This window comes from Anser brachyrhynchus (assembly GCF_964034855.1).
Source record: "Anser brachyrhynchus genome assembly, chromosome: 2".
Classification (NCBI taxonomy): domain Eukaryota; kingdom Metazoa; phylum Chordata; class Aves; order Anseriformes; family Anatidae; genus Anser; species Anser brachyrhynchus.
In genome coordinates this window covers 116,542,234-116,566,120 of record NC_137695.1, presented here as the reverse complement: position 1 = coordinate 116,566,120, position 23,887 = coordinate 116,542,234, and the positions used below count along the sequence as shown (strand labels likewise).

Below are 23,887 nucleotides of genomic sequence, written 5' to 3'. Positions count from 1 at the left end.
AAGGTATAGTCATGATACAAGCTTTTATTTGAGGAAAACTCATTTTAATGTAGCTAAATTAAGATGGTGTGTGACATGATGCAGCATGTGAAATGTGTGTCTGTTTTATTGCTTGTAGTAGTTAAACAGAGAGTATTCTAGCTATTCAATTTCTGGTTATTTTAATGTTCTAGCTGTCTTTGATATGGTCCTGTATTTCACTTTAATAGATGCTCAAGTCTCCCAGCTTTTAACTAGATGATTTGCAATAAGGTTTGAACTGTCTGTTTTTTATTACTGTCAGCTTTTCCTAAAATTATTATTTTTAACAGAGTTTATATGTTCAGCCTATGTATTTTTACAATGTTAGTATGTATATTTTTCCTGTTGAGTTTTTAAGTAAAAAAGTAACTTCATGATTAATATATACAAATACTGTCTAATTTAGATCTATTTATGCATATGTTTTACATGTATAAAATGTATGCGTGTGTGTGTGTGTTTCTGCAATACATACATGCATATATATATGCAGACAAATGAGGTCTTTGTTTTAATGAGGCCCGTTAGTGATTCATGATTATATATCACTGGGGAAGTAAAAGACCTGTTTTCACTTTGAAGAATAGGCAATTTTCGCATATCTAAAACCTTTCTTGTTGCAAAAACCTAATAAACACACTCAGTCTGCTTAAAGAAACAGCATATGTATGGTTCTCTGTGTGCCTGTAGAGTAAAAAGGGAAATCATCTTGACTGATATGATGAAAGAACACTGTGTTGCCATTCCAGTGACCTGGGTCTATGAAATGGGTAGTGAAGGGGCATTTGTTTTCTTTTATTCCCTCCCAGGGCAGCTCAGAAAGAGTCACACATGAGCTCCAGATTGGTTAATATGAGTGATCTCAGAAAACTTTTTTTTTTTTTTGGTCTCATTTGCCAAATAGTAAGAGCATTGATAATCAAAGAGAATGTCTGTCTTCTCTGTAGATGACAAAATCAGTAGCCAGTGTATACTTATTATGTAGAAGACTATATAAATAAGCACAAAATGTACAGAAGCTTTATGCCATTATTCAAGCTGGCCCTTGAATCTGTGGGAGACATATGGGTGACAGGGAATCCACACAACTGCTAAGCAAACTGAGAAAGCACTCAGAAATTATTCTTCATTATCCTTCCAGTTAAAATATTGGTTTTAAAAGTCTCTTCTGTGATAAAATAACATACGTTTGCCAGATAATTCATTGTGTATTTTCACAACCTCTGTGAGGCTATTTTATAGTTACACTTTTTAACATAGCTATCTATACCTTTTTAAAAACTGTAAATGTTTAATTACACAAATTTTCTACCTTGTGTGTCATTTTCTTAAATTAACCAAGATGTTGGATTTTTTTCTCTCAAGGTCATGTTTTGATACCTTTTTTTTTTTTTTTTTTTCCCCTAATGTTTAATTTCTGTATTGTGTAAGGTTGGCTGGTCAAACATTGCCTCAACTTTTTTTGTCTTCTGCAAAATGTGGGATTTTAGGAAGTTGGTCCAAGTTTTATTAAGGCTGAATTTTCATAAAGGGACTTGAACTCCTTATCTGTATTTTTAGACAACTTTAAGCACTAACACAGTAAACAGGACTACTTACATGTGAGAAACTGCAATAAGGTTGAAAGCATGCGCCTAAACCCATTACCTGTGTTGCATTCTCTTCTAAGAAAAGGCTGAGCATACTTGTAACAGTGTGAGTGTATCACACACAAGGGCAGATCCAAGCAGTAGAGACAGCTCAGACTCAGGAGGTTAGGCCTCCAAACTTGAGGGAGTTCCTATATAATCCTGTCCTTTGATTAAAGATAATTCATTTCCTAGAGTTGCCAGAAACTAAGAAACAGAGGAATGTCTGATTATTGTATACAAAAATAAACAAATATATAATTTAATCAGAGTCCCTAAACTCCTAAAAATTACAGATGTAGCCTCTTCTACCAGGTTTCATCATCTGGACTTTTCCTGCTGTGAGAACTCTTTGCTTCCTTACAGCAGCAGGTTACTCCTCTGCCCAGCCTCTTGTCTTCATTCCTGCTCCCTGCAGGTACTGCCCTCTGCCTGAACTGCCTCCTCCCTGTGCCACCCTGTCCTAGTATTCAGGCTGTCTGCTGGCTAGATGTTGAACTGACTAACATCATGCTCTCTGATGTGTCTTTTACATGCATAAAAGTAGTATGATGTAATGTATATACTGGATCACCAGGTCAAAGTTGAGAATTATGACACCAATCAGAAAAATATAGTTATTAGTGTGTTGCTGTCTTTCCTTGAAACATTTTTCACTATTGCCAAAATTAAAAATATAATAACAATAATAATAATAATAAATTATTTATAAAGCACAGCCCCTGCCTACAACCTGAGATCTTCCTCCATTTGGAATTCATGGCTAAAAAATTGTCTCTTTCTCATTCAGGTACTAATTCAGGGAAGTAGAGGTAAGACGTTCAGCACTTCCCAGGTAGTACGTTGCACCTCACAGAACCTGGCCGTCTGTTAACATCCAAAAATATGCTAAAATCACAAACTCTATTCTACCCCGGCAGGAATCTTGCTGCTGGTATTCTCATTAAACCAGTAACAGAAATCATAAATTTATACTACATACAAACTTCAGGCTACATTGCGTCTTTACATACAATGTATGTGTCTCTCCATATTAGAGTTTTATTCACCACATTTTAATAAGAAAACAGCAATAGTGATGCTATTTTTTCTTGGTTGCAAGGTGTTCTGTTTCCTGGGGCTTATTTGTCTCTTTAATTCTTTTAAAATATATGTACATGTCTCATATTTCTAAAGAGACCATAAATAGTTTGAAGGTAGCGAAAGTGGCCGTCAATGAAAGAAAAGTATCTTCAACTGAAACAGGAAGTTTAAATCTAGTGGGATTTTATTTGCCTTTAAACATAAGCTCAGATCTTTTGATTTTTATTCTTTATTTATTTTTATTAAACAAATCAAGGATTTAAAAATATTTTTGAGTTGAATTTGACTTAATTCAAAAAAGTAATAGCCACATGGCAATATTTTGGATATTTTAAGTCTCTTTTATCTTTCTTTTCTTCCCCAGAGTAAAACTCTGAAGCCAGTAGTTGTATGTAGATTGATTAATTTAATGGACTGAATTATTTCCCAGGCAATGAACACTGGCTGCTGTTGACTCTAGTGAGATTAAGAACATATATATCCAAAGGTAGATTTCAGCCATGTGTATGGTGTTCTTCTGGCCAGTTTTGTAGCAGTTAATTAAAAAGTGTTTTCTCAGTGCTGTGCTTCTGGCTTTGGTGTAATAAGTATTTTATATCAGCTGAAGAACTGGGCAAAATAGCAATGCTAATTTTCAGCAAGGCCAAATACAAAGGGTGAGGAAACAAGATTTCCTGGGCAAATTCTGTTTCCACTGGTAGTTGAAATACCATATGTTGTCTGGGATGACAACCCTAATACTAATGCAAGTGGAATTGTTGTTGTGACCCCAGTATTCTTGTAATTTTGTACGCTGCTAGCTATAGCAAACTGAATTTTTCAGCCTTCTCTAGAGGTCATTTGTGAGACCGTGACAGCAAGGGTCTACCAGGAGCATGAGGGGCATACAAGCTCCTTATTGAGGAATACAAAGGTTTATTTTACTGGCAGAATATTAAAATGTAAAACACTAGTATAAATAATAAGAAAATTGCAGTTGAGGTAGAAATTTATACAATGGTAATCTGGAGTTTCTCTTGTTCTTTTACCAGAATCATCCACCTGGAATTTTACAGGACTTAGGAGAATAGTGTGAGCCCAAGATTTGAGTGATCAGTCTTTTCACATGTAGTGCGTTTTAATTTCTCATTGCACATTTATTCTTGACAATATATTAGTTATTGGTGTATTCTAGTGTGGACCCCTTTAATAGTCTGTGTATAGGTGGATAAGTAATTTTGTGTTTGTCTTTCTCTGCTCATTATGGTTGGAAGTGTTTTCTGAAACATGCTGAGTAGAGGAAGATAAGACAATTGTTTTTGTTTTATTGTAAGTTAGGTGTTTCGTTGTTTATGTACAAAAAATAAAAATAATAATAAAACATTGTGTGTGAGTCAACTTTTTAAGTCCAAGGTTCTTTTTCCCTATATTTCAGACAATATCCCTTCATGGCGGGATTCTATCAACACCATAAATACATTATCGTTAAGAATAGTTACTATCCCTATGTTCTTTAAGCCGTTTATTTACTTCAGGTTTCCATTGCTTTATCACTTTCCTATTTTCAAAATATGTTTTGTGTATGTGAGTAGTTGAGCTGAAGTTAGACATAAGCCACCTGAGATGTTTGGCCCTTGCAAGACTGCTGTTTGTATGGGTTGATGACAACATCATCAGCAGTCCTGAAAGCATCTGTGATTTGTGAATGCTTTCAGCCAGAGGCAAACTAAATGGGATCTGATCAAAACTGTGTTTTGGAAATTCAGGTCCAAGAGCAAGAGTGCCATGATATTCACTAATATAATTCCATTCTGCTCTTCATTGCTATGTAAACTACTGAAGATTGTTTTTAATGGCTCATATTGTGGTTATCACATGACACAGAGATTGGATTAGCAGTACCAGTCCTTTTTCTATCTGCAAACGTGCTGTCAGCATGCCTCTACTTCCACTACAAAAGCTAAGCCTCTACTCCCTGTATTTCATCTTAATTTCCTGCAGCAGCAGCAGCTGTGTTGTTGAGCTTAGCAGGTACTTGTAGTGTAGGAAACTCCAGGCACTGCAGATTTCATTGTGATGTTAGAAAGACATGCATTTTGCAAAAACAGACTGTTTGAGAATCTGGTTGTAACTTCTACAGAAAAAGGACTTCCACGTCCATGATTTTCAATACAATTATCAAGTGTTTCTTACCCTTTGTTAGAAATATGTTAAATTATGGCTGTCCCAGGTGTTCTTCAACAAAAGAAGATAACATTGAAATTAAAGCAGCTCTCACAAAATTTTGATCTTGAAAGGCTTCTCAAGTTCAGCCTGAAAGCTTTTGGACCAAAAGCCCAAAAGCATTCCAGGACATTTTAGCTAGGGTTGAGAAATGAAAGTTCAAACCTCTTATCTGAATCAAGTTGTGCAGCAACTGGAATTTAGGTATTTTCTGCATCACTGATAATTGCTCTATCTCCATCTATATGGATTTTTCTCATCTTTGCTCTGTTGATGTGTTTACAACAGCATATTCGTTGTACAGGAGACAAGCACTGACTTTGTATCCTGCTGTTCTAGGGCTTCATCTAATTTTGGGGAGACAGGAACCAAACTACTATACTTAGCTCTTTGCAGAAAGAGCAATGCCAAGAATAACTTTGAAGTATTACAAACTTTTCTGAAGAGGAAGACAATATTCTTAGAATGCTTTCTAAATGCTTCTCTATTGAAGCTGCTATAGTTGACACAGGCTAACAAAGAGAGGTGTTTTCTTTTAGGAAGGCTGCCGTTTGAGTCTTCCAACATGTCTTTGTTCATGTGTTGGAGGATCAAAGATGGCAACTACTTCTTTGCTTAGACAGCTGAAACTTTTTTAAGTATTTGGACTGACGTATGCAGTATGATTGGTCATTTTGTGTAAATATTTTACTGTATGTTGGAGACTTGCACTCATTTAATCAGGGGTAATAAAATTATGCTTTCCCCAGATTGATCTGCAATTTTTGAATCAATTCAGCATCTAGCCTTGAGGCCTTCTTGTGATTCCAAAATGAAACAATCTCAGAAGCTGCCACACCTGGAGCACCTCTGGGTAACATCAGCAACAAGCTTTTCCACCCTAATTTGTATTTGAAATGGAAGTAACAGATTTGATTGGAGTACTTTTACTGTTGCCAGCTTTACCTTAGATTATACTTTTTGTTGCGTTGGTTGTATTATTTCTTCTTATGGCAGTTATTTACAATTGCAGAAAAGGAAAAATCTGTTCTGTGTAAGAGGACACTCTAGGCATTTCATGCTGTTGAGTATCAGTATTAGTGTTTGCTTTTGCACTAAATACAAAAATAAGAGCCCACCCAGATTGTAATAGTTATTGTAAATAACATTCTATTCATGATCAAGATTGATACCATGTGTTCTACTTTGCAGCATGGATAACTTTTCTGCTTAACCCAATGATAATAACTTCCACACAGAATTAATGAGCTCATTCTATTCTCAAACCCATTTCAGATCCATGTTCTGCTTCTAAATATTTTAGCTAAGCTTCTGTTAAACACAATTCCTTCAGAATTGGTACATTGTTATTTAGGAAGGAAGGAGATCTGTTTATGAAGGCGATGATAGAATTGCATAGCAATGATCTGGAATTTGAAAGAACTTCCCAGGAACCCTGGTGTTTTGATGGACATTTTTATCTTATTTAAGGAAGAGAAAGCAAGTGTTACTCATTGTTTTCATTGGTTTTGCAAACACTCTATATTGTCCAATTTTTCTGGAAGCTTGGGGACAGGTTTGTCATACGCTAATAAAAACAGTGCTGTTTCTGTTCCTAATGTGCATTTGAGTTAGATTGAAGTAGCCATACAAGGATGACCCCTTCAAGATGCAAAGTGTGTTGTGGGCCAACCAATCTTGTTTGCAAAAAAAATTTTAAAGAGAAAACAAATTATATAGAGGATTTTGCAATATCATTGTCCTCTACTTTGTGTTTTAAAATAACACCAGGCATTTCCATGAGTGCTCTCGACCCAAGTTCCCCTTTCCTCTCCTAGCTAGCTTGACAACAGAGAACATCATTGCGCTCAGAACGCTTTGTTTACCAGCAGCAGCCTGCCACTTTCCACAGACAGAGTAGTTGGGCCAGCTCAACAAATGGTCATTTCTCACAATTGTATGCTGTCCTTCATTCTTACCCAATCCCATATTATAATGAGGCCGAGTGGGTATTGTGGTTGGGTATGGCTTTATCATTTTCTTTTCTAGTGCTTTGAGCTTTAACTTGTACATAAATAGTTAAAATTTTAGTGAGAACAAGACTGATTCACTGTGATTAAAACTTTCTCAAATACTCTGTTTTCTTTGGTAATGGTTCCTCACCAATACTGTAAAGTGCAGGAAAAGCAGGTGCTACAAATACCTGAGTGGACTCCCCCACAGCTGAATCCTGCAGTGACACCAGAAGCCTTTAAATGAAGTAGAAATGGGGTCCAGTTAGTTTCTTTCATAAGAAATCTCCCCAGTCTGCAAAGAACTGCAAAACCGTTCATGGATTCTCATGGAAGAACGGTGTTTTTGCTCTACTTCCTGGCATTGTTGTTTATTTTGGTTTTGAGTCTAGGTCACGATGATATTTCAGCAAGGGCAAACTGGCTACTTTTAAAAGGAAGGAAAGTTTTGAAAGTTACTGAAATAGTATTATATCCAAGAACACATAGGAGTGTTTCTGCTGGCATTAGCTCCTCAAGAAGGTGATCTTCTTAATCTTCATGTAAAAGTTTTCAGGTTTGCCATCTTTCATTTACACTTTTGTTCAAGGCACTCTCTTATGCTTGTTCTGTTTCCCACCCAAGTGCAGTCCACTGCATTGCAGAGTCAATGGGAAGTAAAGTTTTAAAAACTTTACTCAGGTGGCTCGAAAGTTAAAATTTTTAAGTCTGCAGCTCTAGAGAGGAATAGCAGTGGATGTACCAGAGCTATTTGTCAGAGCCTTTGGGCTTTTGAATTTTCTACTCATTGTATCACAGTAATTTGGTTTACCAGAGATATTATGCTGACAGATTATCTAGCAAAATCATTCTCTTTTGTCTTCAGATACCTGTTATTCTAGTTGATTTGTAGATGATGCATGAGCAAGTGCTCAGCTATACTTTAGGAGTTGTAAGGAATGTATTGGCTTTGATATCTCTCCTGAAAATATTTTCTGAAAATGAAGGAGCATGTTTTAATATTGCTAGTTGGATTGGAAGCCAACATGTCTATCGGTATCGGTAGTATGATGCAGTCAGGATTTAAAAGTGGTGACTTTAATGAAGGCAGAAAAGACCTTGCTGTAGTATTAACATCTTATGGAAAGTCCATGGTCTTCTATCTGGTATCATCCAATTGGTGATAGACATCAAATCATGGATGTGGATTTATGGACATAGTTTGCTAATCTGGTGTTTTTCAATGAAGGTTACATTATATGATTTGGGATTATACTGTCTTGAGACATGTCATTGGAAAACGCTAGGCTAGTAGGAAAAAATACTAGAAGTACACTGTCATATAATGCCTGTACATCTCTCAAGGCAATTCTGGCATTCACTACATGAGAGAGGTTTTTCAGACTGATCAAAGATAGGCTAAGCACTGTTTTTCTTCCTTCTGCTTGATGTTTATAATTGTAATCAACATGCTGGTGAGAATCCTGGTGTGGTTATGTCATTTTTCTCAGTGGCAATATTTTTGTGTTCAGGTAGAGCTTCAATAGCACTGATCACTGTCGTCACCTTTTGCATTGTTTTGCTGATGTTTGGGCTGGTGTTTTAACCTTGTAGAAGCTTAATATTTTTAACTTGTGTTTATCAGATATAGTAAAAAATAAAATTAAGAAGGCATAGTGGATGCATCATTAAAAAATGATTGCATTTCAGTTGGAGAGAGGTCATCAAGTTTGGTATTAAGTGTTCTCCTGTGTGACCAGAATACTGCTTTAACTCAAGCAGTGAGGAGACCACTCACTGTAGTTTCCCAAGGCATGCTCAAATCAGGAAACAGTAATGTACATAGTGCCAGGGACATTTTGGAGTGACAGGATAAAAAGCAAACTGAATTCAAGGGGGACATTATATCCCCCCAACATGATTATTTACTCAGGTTTATAATAGCAGCTTCCCAAGCCCTGGAATTATTTATCAAGTTTCTGAACTGCAGTTTGTCTGTAACAGAATCCTGCACTTGACTCACTGAGACTCTGTCTTGGCAAAAACATTAATTACATTATGGTAGTTTAATAAGAAAAAAGCAACCCTAACAATTCACTAACACTCACTTTCCTAACATATCAAGGAAGTTTTATTTCTTTGTTGATGATGGTAGAACTAGAAAGCCTGTAAGTTCCTACTTCCCATTTCATATACTTTTCCACTAGTTCTTCTCAATTACTTATTAATTACCTCTTTTTAAACTGAATTTCAGTATATGAATATTAGAGGCACTTATTTTACTCTGTCTACTGAGTTAGAAATTTTTCCTGGAAGCCTATATATTAACGTAAGTGGAGAGAAGCCTATATATTAATGTGGTTGGAAAGGATGTGACTGAATTATTCTAGAGCGAAAAGCAAATATTTTGAAAGAAAAGAAGAAAAAAAAGGTTGCTTTTACCAATATTATCAAATAAAAATGAGAAAAAATATCAAAATGGGAGGAAATGAAACATTTTCTGTCTTCACTTTCATTGTACACTTGTGAATAACAATAAAATATCTTTAGCTTACTTGATACAAGTCTTTAAACTATACTTTCCTGTGTAAAAGCATCAAAAATTAACATTTTGAAATCCTGAGAGGTACAAACCTGATGGTGATATGTCCAGTAAGTCCAAACTATTTGTAGAAATATTTTTCCTGAGAGCTATACTATTAACTCTCTCTCTCTCTCTCTCTCTTTAATTTATTGTAGAGAGACTCAAAATATAGGTCTGATTGGGTCAGAATGACATTTTGAACTTAGAACTATGCTTGGTTTTATTAACCTAAATAGCTACATTATAGCCACTAAGACTGTGTAAAAATACAAAAATAAAGCAAAAAAAATTTTTTTGCAAGTCTTTTCTAGAATGTTTCTAAAATAAAACTTAAAATATAATCCCAGCATTTGTTGAACTTCAGCAGTACTCTTGGTTCTCCTGTATTCAGGCATGTGCAGGTATCTCTTCCAAATTCTCTTCTTTTTCACTGGGTATGTAAGACTTAGTTTTACTTGGTATCTTCTAATGACAAGGAGGATGTTAAGAAACATGACTTATTCATATTTCAAGAGGAACCTTCTGCTCGGACTTCTACTAGAAATACAAGCAAACAGGCAGGTCCAGCAATTTACACTGTAAAGTTTGGGGCCTCAAGTAAGAGTTTGGATTAAATGTTGCTAAGGCTATATGAAGCTCAAAGTAGCCATTTGTGTTTGCTCTCCAGGCTTCTCTCCTCTTTCTCTCCCAGTTTTACTCACAGAGTGGTCTATAATGAGCCTTAGTTGTTCAGCCTTGTTGCCTTTATAGAAAAGAAGGTGGAGGTTTGCTGAGGGGGTGCAGAGCTGTCAAGCAATCACGGGTCTTGCTTGAGCTTGTGCTAAGGGCTTCACCTTTCCAGAATGAAGTGCAGACTGCTCTCTGTGTGAACCCACTCAGCACACCAAAGCTGGCAAGCTGAACTGTAGATTTTTAAGGGTTTTATTGAAAACACCAGTATTTGGGGCAAGCAGTCTGTGGAGAATTTCCTCTACTGACTCCAACTTGATATTTTGTCTTTCCTTTTGTCTTCTGGCAGATCCTGATAAAATAGAATCTGACACTGCACATGTGCACTAGATACAAGTGGCAGATAAGTTTAGTATAATTCCTTTCAGCCCCATTTGGGTTGATGCTTAGGAACCAAACTTGAACCTACATGTTACTCTTTGGTCTGTTGCTGGCACAACACCACATTGTTTTTGATGTGGTAAATGGCTGCTGCTGCTGCTGCCTTTAGCTAGAGAAGCATAAGCCTCTTCCAGGATGGGCAACTTTCTTTTCACTTTAAGGAATTTTTTTTTTTTTCTTAACACATTGCTGTCTCAAACTTCCTTTTTTTGTAGATGTATTATGTCTGTAGTTGGAATTTCCCTCAGAACTAAGGGATGATCTATCCCAAACCCTGCTTGCCTCTCTGTCTCCCAGCCTCTGCCAATTCCTAGTTTTGTATCAGTAAACTTTTTAAGCCTGTAGTCCTGTTGAGGACGAGTACAAGTCCATACGTCTGGCACCACTCAAATGTCAGGCTGAGAACTTGTTCCTGCAATGCTTGTCCAGAGGTGGAGCTGTAAGCCACAATTTTCAATGCCAAATGACATTTTGCATGTCAGATATACAGACTAATAACTTTTAGAAGAATTGCAGGTTTTCTGTATCAAGAACTGCTTGACAGAGCTTTCACCACAACAGTGCCCTAGAGGTTTCTCCAGAATAAAGAGAAAATGAGAGATTTTTCTCCCCAGATGCAGTGTGGGCCATGTCTTTTGATGTGGAAATGCCAAAGCACAAGTACGAACTAGATGCATAGTGATAATAAGACTACTGTGCACCCAGTGAGCTATTCAATTGGTTATTTACATGTGCAGTACCCTCCTAATAGCCATTCTGCTTCATCTCCTTGTGTGTATGCAGGAAAAGAGCTCTGCAGGCAAAGTAAGCTTGCAGCACTCAAGATTTATAAATGAGCCCTTCTCTAACACTTATCAGTGCTGTGACTGACAGGGAAGTATTATTTTGCTGATAGCTGCTGATGCCATGGAGTGGCAGTTGTTCACTGTTCTCTTATTTAATGTTATAATTGAATAAAATGATCTGCCTGTTTTGTGCCTGCACCAAGAAAATAGAGACATTTATCCATGGGAAACTTGTTAATTACTGGTTTTGTTGTTGTTGCTGTTTTGTTTGTTTGTTTAATAACAAAATAAGATTTACAGCCTGGAGAAAGCTGATTCCACAGTGTATGTGCATGTGGTATACCAAACCTATAAAACTTAACTTACTGTACCCTCACTGACAATGGCAAAGGATTAGTTTTGTAGTTTTTTTTTTCTTCACCTTTTTCATAAACTGATACAGTGAGTGATCACAAAAAGTTATTCCTGACCTAATCTGCCACCACTGAAAACAGCAGTGAGGAGTTCACTGATTGGCATCACATTGAAACTGATGGAAATTGCAGGCTCAAATTTAAGTGCAGCAAGTTCCATAGTTGAATTCACAAAAGCCACCCGTGTCAGGAAAGCTACCTGTATCAAAAGGAGGAAAAAAAATGTTAACGTTAGTAATGTTAGCTGAAGAGGATGACTAATACATATTCCTGCAATGAAGCAAATGCAGTCCCACTGAGAATGAAGAGACTGAGTTCTTTGCACATCATCCGACTCCTGTCATCTGAAAGGCCCTTGCCCACCTCTTAATTCCAGCTCCTTGTTTCCTTGCCACAGTACTGACATTTCAGTGGAAACAGTGGTAGTAACTTTTGTGAGGAGCAGAGAAGGGTGCTTGCGATTTACACAGGTTCAAAGAGACACTGGATATTTGCACGGAAAATAAATCTGTTGAGTGTCAGTATGCTCACAGAGACCACCTCCAGCTTAGGAAGACCTTGAGCTGAAAATCACGAGGGGCTGGGCAAGCCATAGGAGGAAGAATTCTATACACTTGCCTTATTCTCTTCCCTAAACATCTCCTAATAACCACTGCTGGAGATAGGATGTTGGACTAAGTGGATTTTTGATCTAACCAGCTATGGCCATTCTTATACTTTCTGAAACAGGAAATAATAGAGGGTCTGAAATCACCTTTGTACCTCCAATAATTCACCTGCTGTTCTTTATCATAATATGAATGGGAATGGAGAAGATGAATAGATATAGTTGATTTTGACTGGCTTTTAAGTTATGTATTGAACTCATGCTTGAAACATGACTTGTGATATAAATGAAGCATAACCGAATACATAACTGTGACAAATTGATATTAAATGGTCATTGTGAGAAGTGGTGGGAGTGAAATGTGACCTCGCTTTTTTGTTAGTTCCTTTAGAAAAGTCTCTGTAATTATTTTGTACTACAGAAGTTTCTGTGAGTCAGTAGTCTATGCCACCTTTTGTCTGATTCACTGTGTTCCTCTCCCAAAATTGCCTGCCATTGGTTGCCACTAGTAGAGAGTTTTTTTCAATAGCTCCAGTTTTGAAGGATTGGTAGTGTGACTTGGGTTTGTGGAATTACAGAAAGAATGTAACTAACTTAGTTTCAAATGTTTGCTTTTGTAGCATATTATTTTAATCAAAGTTGTATTTTAACATTGAAAAAGTTAAAGCAAGTGCAATGCTGAAGCCAAAGGTTTAAAGAGAACAGCATTGTAACTCAAAACCAGTCTGGAGTCTGTCACTTTTTGGTCTGCAATATTGTCTGTTGCAAATGGTCCTGCTCAAATGAATCAGATTGCTAAGGGTGTAAGCTGTTGTTTACCAAGACCTGGGCTGCTGGTATATAGCCCAGAGTTTAAAGCAACTTTCATCATACAGGACTTTGGTAGGCAATCTGTGAGTGTTTTTTATGACAGACAGCCTGCACTTGCACAGGCTTCAGTCTCACTCTTCCCACTTAGCTCACTCATATCCAACCTCCTCCTTTTAGAAAGAACCATTACCCACCTTACAGTAACTGTAGCTCTCAGAGATACTCTGTCAACTGGCAACCCACTCAAAGTGTTCATTTAACCTTGTGTGCATGCTACCTTGGAGTCTGCAAGCATCAGGGTGTGTTTGGGCTGCATATGTGCCCTTATCCCATCTCCACTTCTTAGAGCAAGACAAGCAAAGTGGCCCCAACAATAGCCGTCTCAATTTGGTGTGATTAATCAGGCTCACTACCGTCAGAAATGGTGCTAGCTTGTACGACCCCCACTCATATGGTCAAATTTGCCTCAAAAGAGCCAAAGCTGCTGTAAGGTTAATTGCCTTTTCCTCTGTTTTTGTCTGCTTCCTAAATAAGCTATCTGCTTTGCTGTGTTAGAGCTGCTTTGGTATCATGGGGTTCTCATTTCATTCTTGGCATTAATGAGACAGATTAGCTTCTTGACCCACCACCATTTTTCAGAAGATCTGAGTGTCTGGGTGATGTATGGTTGTGGGACTGTGCCACACCGCTGCTGTTAGAGCTGAAGGCCAACACTATGGATTTCTGACTAGTAAAATAAGCAGTAAGTTTCAGGTAGTTGTCATTACAAATCTCAATTATAGAAACTAGTCAAGCACACTCTAAATATTAACTGAATTCCAGCTTGACAAGTAATTTGAGGAAGAGAGATGATTTATTCAGAGATCTGCCTTTATATAGAATGATTTGTTGACTCTCTCCTTGAGTTACCTGCTAGGAATATGAAAAGTCTGGGTGAATTATAGTACAAAATTGTTTGTTAACAACAATGCAAGAGATCCTTTAAAACATCTGTAGATTTTTCTCTCAAAGAAATAAGCAACACTTGTATGCATTTGAGGTTTACAGTAATTCAGTGATGCTTATATCAGAGTTCAGATCTTAAATTTGTGCTCTCAGAAAACTGGTGTTTGAGGGACTTGTTATTCTAGTCAGATTTCATGCACTCTTCAACTTGCTTTCCTTTAAGAGAACACTTACTGAGAACAGTGTTGAGCATTTGACATATCTGGTCTAAAGACAGTTCTTTCTGGGTGGAAGAATTGTATTTTAACATGTAACAGGAGAATCTCTAATTCTAGTAAAATGTGGGTTTTGACCATTCATAAATCTACACATTGTTGGCAGGAGAACATAACCCTTTAAATTAAGACCTGATTTCCTGCTCTAAATCAGTGTTCTTAAACTGTCAACTGTCATGGAAATCACCTGCAGAATACAAGGCGTAAAATACAGAGAAACTGAGTTTTGGCAAATGTTTAGGCCATGCTAATGAGAATGTTTGTGGTGGATAATTGGAGTGAAGAATGCAACAGTTCTGAGAATCAAATCTCATATTCAGAGCACCTGTTTGAGTGTATTGTTTGGGATTTCTTTCTTGGCATTGTCTTATCTTTCAAGTTTCCTTTGAAATCAGGGAAGGAATCTAACACAATGATGACTGCAATGAACTTGGAAAGTTCTCAGGCACGACTCTGGGCTTTTGAAGTATACAAAAACAAAGCTGGTGTTATTTTGTGTCTGGTTGGCCTCATGACAATATAGAAGGATGAACTGGAAGCTCTGATGCAATGTGACGAATAATGAGAAACTAACATGAGGTAGGAATATCGCTGCAGTTTTTGTTTTGAGAGTTGTTCCTAACAAAGAGTACTCGGAATGATGATGCCCAGAGGTGCTAGTCAGAACAGGGGATCAGTGTGGAACTCTGTGCAAGGCGGGAGCAGGAGATGTTGGCAACAGCAGGTTTAAGAATTATCAGTATGTGAGAGAGAAGTTTGTGCTGAAGGCTGGACAGTGCTCTTTGGTTCAGCAGGAAGCAGCGTGCTACTCCGTCCAAAGATACCTTCCCTCTGCAATTAGTCTTTCTCTGAGCAGTGATGGTCTTTAATCCGTGGATGGGGTCTCTCTGTGTAGCTGAGGCACCCGCTGACTGTTTCTGAGAAGTGAAACACCTGTTTTGCAGACACTCTCCATTCTCAGGCATAACTAATAAAAATGGTTGTAGATGGGCTTCCAGCCTTCCGGTATGCTAGGGTACAGGTTTGAAAACTGCTGAGTTCCTAAAGAGACATCCCACCTTGGGCAGCAGTATTTGATGAAGCCATTATTCACTAGCATGGCTGATGCCTGTGGATGGCGGCGGCCTGGGGAGGAGATGAAGATGTGAGTTCTTCCCTCTGCCTCTTTCACAACACCCTCTGCCCCTCTCCTTTCAGCTCCTGGTGTGTGCAGCTGTGGATTGCTTCCTTGAAGGTCTTCCCATAAACATAAGGCATATTTCGAAAACATGTTTTCCTTGCATCAGCAGTGTGATCACTACCCAGGCGTGGACTGATCGTGCTGGAGGCCAGGCCCAGTCAGGCGCCAACAGCTGCCATGGTGTTGGGAGGACCCAGGGGTGCCGCCATGTTCTCTGCCCACATCTCTCTACCACCCTGGGGCTGCACCTTTGGCTTCTCCCCTGTGGTGGCCACAATTAGTGGTGTCCTTCATGAAGCAACAGCCATTGGCAAGCTACTCTGGGGAAACACGCATGGGCAGCCATAGCTGAACAAAGCCTCAGCTCCCTGAGCCTTCCTGAGCTTGCATGCCCATAGCTGTTGTGCCCCTGCAAAATGTGATAAAACATATTTGGAAAGGGAACAGGCTTTTCTCCACATCAGCTTACTGTTGCTGCTTTGTGGTGATCAATAAAGGAAAGCAAACTGCAAGCAAACCCTGCGTGCAAGCCACTGCAGGGTGAAGCGACAGGGTGAGATCTTGCCTCTTGACCCCTTGAGAGTTGGTGGCCACCAGTGAGAGAGGTCCATGGGACAAGTTCCCACCAAACTTGCATTGCCCCTTGGTGGCCATGCATCAGCCATGTGCTCTTGCAGGCCCAGTAGGTGTCGGGACCCCGTCAGGAGAGCAGCCCTGCCTTGGGGAATGTGCTATTCCTCTCCCAGGCCAACCCCCCTTGCCTTTTTTCCCCAAACTAATTAGTCCTGATGTGGTTTGTGTTTGTGTACCTCAGGCACTGATTAACTCCAACTTTAGAGTAGCCTCGTTCTTGGCCAAAACAGACCACCTGCCCAGGAATGACAAACGCACTAAACCTTGTAACTTATTTACCTCAGTAACATCTGTAAGGAACTACCAGCACAAAATCACTATTTTTTTCTTGACCTTTTTTTTTTTACATATTTATGTTTATTTGCAAAAGTGAGCTTTATAGCCATTGCAACCACGCTCCTGAACATTTTCCTGACAATCTTTCCTGTTTCTAACAACCAAGGTTAAAAGACTGTAAAAGCCAGTTATTTGACTTCAAAGTAGGACTGAGATTTACCATCAAGTAACAAAGCATTTGCTAAGCAAAGCCAAAGTCATGTATCTACTGTATTATTATTTCAAAGTAATATAATACGTGACAATATTTATTCAGCATAGGAGTTTTTCAATGGTTGTATTTTAGAACAAGTATAAAGGGTCTGTTTATTTTTTTCTGTCACATTGTGATGGTCACACATACAAGTTTTAGTTGTCAACCATTCATCATATAGAAAAAAAAAAAGGAAAGAGAAAGCTTTACTGTTTATGATTACAAGCCAAATCTAACAGCCTTGTTTTGGACTTCAGTGTTGCTGGATCTGGCTCCAGACACAGCTCCCTTCCTACTCCATCATTCTCATTTAGCCATCTGTATCCTTTTAGTGTCTCCTCTGTGCTGTGTGATCCAGGACACTCAGATGCCAGCAGACAAAAGTGTCCTAGGGGATCAGATTTGAGTGCTGCAGAGAAAGCAGTGCCCCCAGCTTTTAGTTGGGTCTGTGCATCCTCTGGTACTCACTTTTTTTTCCTATTGTTCCCAACCATAAGGAATATTCTGAATTCTTCAGAGGGAGGAGCATCCCCTACCTGGTGAACAATTCAGCAATTGGTTTAATTAATTTGCAACTGACTGTCACTTGTTAAACTGCTAATCAAGAAGCCAATTTTCTGTTAACTGTCCTAAATATGACTCATCAGTAACCAAAGCATTTCTCTCTTAAATAAATATTTTTTCCTGATATTTCAGAGCTTTTAAAATGAGTAATAAATACAGTTATTTGTTTAAAAAAAAAAAAATCCCCCATATTAGAATGTCATTTTCTAGTCCTGAATTGTAAATTTCTGTATTTATTCTTGAAGTTGCATTAAGAAATTTAACCTTTTTTAAAACATTGTTATTATTAATGTGTTATTATTAATGTATTATTATTAAGGCTCTGTAAGACTTAAGTCACAGGGCATGGTAGAAAGTTTCTCTTTCTACCTCTTCACCTTATTCATTTATGTCACTGAAGTCTTCATGTAGCCCCACGTCTTAAAATGAAAATGTTTCCAATGATCTGTTGCAAGTTATGTTGGCGCCTAGCAGATAAAGTTGTATGCATTTAAAAATCCTATTCTTGGAACACTGTGTCTTTTACTGCATATACATTTATATTTACATGCAAGGTAATGTAAAAGTGGTACATATCAAAAAGGACTTTTTTTTTTTTTTTTAAGGCATTAATTTTAAAACATTTAGTAAACTCCAAAACTGTTCCAGAGTAAAAGCACATACAGTATGCTTTTTATTATATATTTTCATGAAACTAGATTTTTTTTACAGGTTTACAAAACAAAATCTTCAGAATTTATATCTTATGACATAGTACTGTTGGATGAGTACAGCAAGCAAGACACTGATGTATGATGGCTCACCTATGGCTTTCTAAGTACTAAATTGAATTAGAACAGTAACTATTAATACAGTATTTTCTTCACTTTTTAAATTCTGATCTGAATAATTGTGAATAGTTGTTTTATGCTATATTAACTGTGGAGAATCAACAATTTGGTCAATCGTAATTTAAAGTGTGAGTATTTTTGAGCACATCCCTTCAAGAATATATTCTTGTGTCTTTCTAAACTCCATGTGTATATGAATGTGTTTGCTTCTTTTCCATGGAAGATGTTTAGGAGGTCACAATAGCAGCTGTTACATTCAGGTACTAATATATTAAGGTCCATTTCATCTTGTACCTCCAGTTTCAGTCTGTACACATTCCTGGCTGCTAACCCCCCAGTTTTGATTCCAGCTTCACTGTCTGTGATAAACATAGGCTTGTAGAGCCCTGGGCAGGAGTTTGCACCATTAGCTAAACCATGTAAGTTGCCACACAAGAGGGGTTTTGGAGAACAAGTAAGCAAGCTGAGGTCCAAATTCTGCAGCTGTTTCATCCACTGAAGGATGAATTGTTTTACTAAATAGCCAAAGGACCGTTTAGCAGTAGAGTGGCTGAGAAATTAGCACAGTTGGCAAATTCCAGTGCTGACAAACACCGGATACACAAACCCAGAAGCATGTCAAGACACATGTTAACCAGACAATTTAGCTGTAAAATCTTAATACTAACAACACCACATCCAGAGTTTTCATGTGTAACTCTTAGGCTGATTGATAATTTAAACCTTTATTAAGCAGTATTTTAAAATACATTGTGACACATAGTAAATGAGCAAAATGAATGAACACATGGGCAAAATGAATAGAGCATCACTGCTTCTGGAGTTGACTTTCCAAGTATAATCGCTACTGCCAGCAGTGAATACATCAGATATATTTACATTGTATCTTTGTAAGAGGATGTTTATGGATATGACATATGCTGCTCTGCACCCTTAAAACCTGAGAGCTAGAGTCTCTCTCAATACCATGTGCATCTCTGTTCACTTCAGAAATATGCAGTACTGCAGTAGTGAACATGGTATAAGAATAAATAGATCCATAGACATATGGACAAACAGATGGATTAAGACAGACTTTGTCAGTTTTTCCCTAAAAATCCAGTGTGATACTTAGCTTTTGTGTACACAGTGACACTAAGGTGTCAGCCCAGATCATTTCCCTTAACTTAGTAATATTTTATGGATTTACTTAAAGTTTTCACTTGAAAATATGGAGGAGTGTGTGTGCACATTTTGCAGAAATGTACTGGTGTTAGTAATATAAAACATTTTACTTCTATTTTTAAAAACATTGTGAACGTATAAACTATGTTTGAACTGGACAGAGATGATGATGTGGCATGTGACTGAAAATATATATTTTTTAATAGATGATTCAGCCGCAGAGAGTTTTAATGGCAATGAGACCGTGGGACACAGTTCCAATGCTTCAGGGGGAACACACTGCAGGGAGATGGCAGAAACCAACAGTAATGGCAAAACAAATCTGGAGCAGGATGAGCAGCCTCTGAACCTGAGTGACAGTCCCCTCTCTGCTCAGCTGACTTCAGAATACAGACTAGATGATCACAACAGTAATGGAAAGAACAAATACAAGACTCTCCTAATTTCTGATCTCAAGATGGAACGGGAGGCAAGAGAAAATGGAAGCAAGGTAAGATGCTTCCACATGCTCCAGATATGAAGTGTGTAGCTTAGAAAAGGAAAAGATTTGTGAGGCCAAACCGAAGGTTATTCCCAGCTATGCATTTATGCAATGTGTCTAATGTTTGTCACATCATTTCTCAAATGCTATACACAGACTTGTATGCTCTGTTGCACATATATGATGCATAAGTACATTAAGTGTGTGTGGGTGTACATGGGTGTGTATATATAGATATATAGGCATATATAATGTGCTCACCCTGGAAAAAAATATCAGTGCAGTTCTCCATCAGGCATAAATTTTGTCAGTTCATTTACTGAGAACTGTCTACATTATTCATTTTAAATATATATATATATTAAAATATGTATGTAATGTAATACATATACATATGTATATGTACTGAGATACATATCTATATGTATATTTATAGATGACCATCTCATTACATGTATTATGTATCCGTAGAATGAATCTGCATGAATGTTAAGTGTGTATACCCAAACAAATTACTACATGTGAATTAACAACATCTGAAAGGAACTGATTTGGTTCCTTCCTGATTGTTTGTATTATGCAGGCACCTATCCTGAATGAAAACTGACAAGTTTGCTTTAAGAAGCTGAAATCCCCTAAGGGCTTTTCTCTGTAGTTACCATTATGTGGGTAAGGAGAAGCAAGGGTGGTTATATTGTGAATAAAGAGAAATCCTATAGACTAGACAGCTAGCTTGATAAAAAGATATTTGTCATGATGGCATACTGTAGGGAGGGTGAAGAAATGGCCTGTATCATAGAAATTATCCATTGATCTGCTCTGCTCTTATTGGTGACAAGTTCCTGCTTTTTTTGTTTTTATTTTTTGTTTTGTTTTGTTTTGTTTAACTCCCAACTGGATTACCTCTTTTACAGCGACAGTAATGGGATGTTAGTACTGGATCCAAATAGTATTAATGCTGGTCAGTAGCTTTCAGTAGCACACTACAAAATAACCTGGCAAGATATATTTTGAACTGCCACATTCTTTGCAGAGCTTTGAAATAGGAGTGATATGGAAAACCACTTTTACTAGTTTATTCTGAAAGGGATTGTACATAACTGATGTCTGAAGAACAACAGTTATTTACAGTAAAGTTTTAACTCCTGTCTCCATTGCCTGTGGAGTAAAAATAAAAATTTGAAATGTTAACTCAAGTGTCTGGTTTTGGTGGGTATAAAAAAGGGAGACCATATAGGTGATTGTTAATCATTCTCTTTCTTGGCCATTCTAGTTGAGCAAATCATATATCCCCAAAATTTCTCCATCAAATTTTAATGAAAACTTATTTATGACTTATTTAAGCAACTTTAAACTTATTTAAAACTTTAGTCTTAAATAAGTTTTATTTTAAGACTTATGACTTTAAGCTTATTTAAGACTACAGCTGTTCAGAACATTTTTAATAAGGTTAAAATTTCTAGAACAAATGTTCTGAATAGCTGTAGTCTTAGAGTGTGTATACACTCCAGTGCTGGATTTACTCAGTACCTTGACTATTGCACAGCGAGTCCCAAATTGGTGTATACGAATGGTATTTTCATTTGCTCTAGGGCGCATTGTTCCAGTGAACCTTCTATAAGCCAGTCACCCAAATAATGATAGACACACAGGCTCTCTTGCCTGAGGTACATTACTGCTTCTGCCATTACTCCTGTAAATACACAAATAAGCTTGGTGAAGGAAGGGAGGAATTTTAATGTGGGACTCGTTTGTAGCTAAGACAAGAATATAGCCTAATGTTACATTTCCAATTTTAATCAGTTCCAACTCAGATGAAAAAAAAATGTTATTGAAAAGCGTTAAAAATCTGTTTGTAATGAGTTGAGATGACAATCAAAGCTATCTCATTCTTTGTTATTCTACAAATTTTAAGAGGCCTGAATCATCCCCCACATCTATATACTCTTTCATCACTCACTGTCATTCTACCCACTCTATACTGTGAACAATATGCAAATTCACCTCCCCTTTTTGTCCTAGTGAAACTCATGTTGATGTTTACAGTTCATTTAAATGTATGATTTATTAAGTATGCAGTAAAGATTATTAAATATGGAGTGAAGACTTCAGGAATAACACTCCCCGGATTTAAAAAAATAAATAATAATGTTAGAGGTTTGTAAGCTAATTGTAGAGTAAAAGAATGTTTTTGTGGCTGCATTCTTATTTTACAGACATATTCTGCTCTTTTTAAATTTAAAAGTAATTACAGAATGTTTTTAGAAGTAACAACAATCATTCGTGTATTAGAACAGAATGGGCTATACGACACCTCAGTGTTTCATATACATGCATATACACTTACATAAATCATTACTACTGGTTTATCTTGTGCAGTATCTTATATGCCAAAGAGTCACAGAATGTTTTACAAGCCCTAGATCTGATCAAGGAGATCCTCTCGTGCTCCCTTGGTGATTCAGGATACTGGGCTCCTCCAGAAGAGCGTTCTGGCTGTTATTGAGCTGAATCATTTTGAACAAAGTATAAAATCTGACTCCTAGTTGGTTGCAGTACCCATATGATGCACTTGAGCAAGGCAGTCACAAGGAACTAGCCAGAATTTTATAATTTTCTGCCAAAAAGGAAACAAAACAATAGAGAAAAAAAAAAAGCAGGGTTGACAATAAGACAAAATTATAATTTACTACCTGCCAACTACCCTTTTTACCCAGAATATATCAAGTACATGGGGTGTTTGTTGAATACATCTAGGAGTTCTCCCAGCATCTAAGAGCACCCTCACAGCTTCTGACCTCCATCCATTCACAGCTGTACTGTTATCAGCCATGATTAGACCTGAGTAATGACATCATTAGTACTGATGGGTGAGCAAATGTGTTTAGCATAACCTCTAATCATGTTTTCATGAGAAAAATCATCTGTAGTGTTCACCAAATATCAAATTGATATGCCACTTACTGTAATGTGGAATTCTTATCCTATCTTTATGTGGATGAACTGAGAAAAGTTACATGAGGAACTAGTGATGAAAATATCTGTTTTCTTAATAAGGGGAAATATATTTTAAATAATTGGGCTAGCATTGCAGGTCGTAATACATTATGCTTCCATCAGCTTCTACAATGGCCTATGCAGCCTGCAGAAGATGTTGCTTGCCTGAGCTGGCCAAATATCTGTGAAACCCACAAGCAAAGGGACGGAACTGGGAAGATTTTTTGGCTGATGTGTTTCCTACCTGCTCTGTCTGAATCACCTTTTTAGATACTGCAACATCTATGTTTTAATTAACTTGAAGCCCCAGTTTTCCTGGTCAACTTGCATTAATTCAGGCCTGTCTCTAGGTTTAAAGGTCACTTACACTGTCACATCAGAGCCAAAAAACAAACAAACAAAAAAAACCCAACCTATCAACCAATCAAAAAAAAAACCACAAATTATATTTTTCATCACATTTTACCTCCTCCACCAAATCACAGATGTCTGAGCTTATTTTTTCCTGGAAACAATCAGTTTTCTTACACTGTATTGTAGGTATTTGGTTGTACAATACTATTTTCAAGAATTTTTCTTTCACAAGTAGTGGTCGGCTCCACCATTTACAAATACAGTTCTGACTGATTATTTTGTACATGCTGCAGAAATATGATCAGTATTATTTGGAGAAAAAAAATGTTAGTGTTTCCATCATATTTTCTTTCTAAATCTGACAGGTAATTAGCAAATGTTTTATGAAATTGCTTACTTCTTTGTGCAACTCTGAATTTTAGAATATCCATCTTGTCAATACCCATTTTAAGCAGTTATATGCTTATGCTATGTAGAAAGTTTTCTAGATAGAGGCCTCATTGTGAAAGAGTGATGGAGTACCAGATGCTGAAACAGGGATAATTAACATTTTCCTAAAATCAGTGCTATCTAATGTACACAGAGAAAATCATTAGTGATTTGTAAGGAATATATATTTGGGGGGAATAAATCAGGTTTCCTTGTCTGAAAAGACTCTGATGAATAACTGGAGATTAGATAATCCTGTGAACAAATTTTAATTCAACTTTGAAAACTAGTAG

At 37.2% G+C, this 23,887-nt stretch overlaps 1 protein-coding gene across 10 annotated transcripts in view; it reads left to right on the top strand.

Moving 5' to 3' along the window:
- The window catches only part of NOL4 (nucleolar protein 4), a 194,281-nt gene that overhangs the window by 89,209 nt on the left and 81,185 nt on the right, over nt 1–23,887 (top strand). For all 10 annotated transcript variants that reach the window (XM_080578440.1, XM_080578435.1, XM_080578436.1 and 7 more), the window contains one exon: nt 19,540–19,823. In XM_080578440.1, the coding sequence (XP_080434566.1) occupies nt 19,540–19,823 (284 nt within the window). The remainder of the gene's footprint in view (nt 1–19,539; nt 19,824–23,887) is intronic.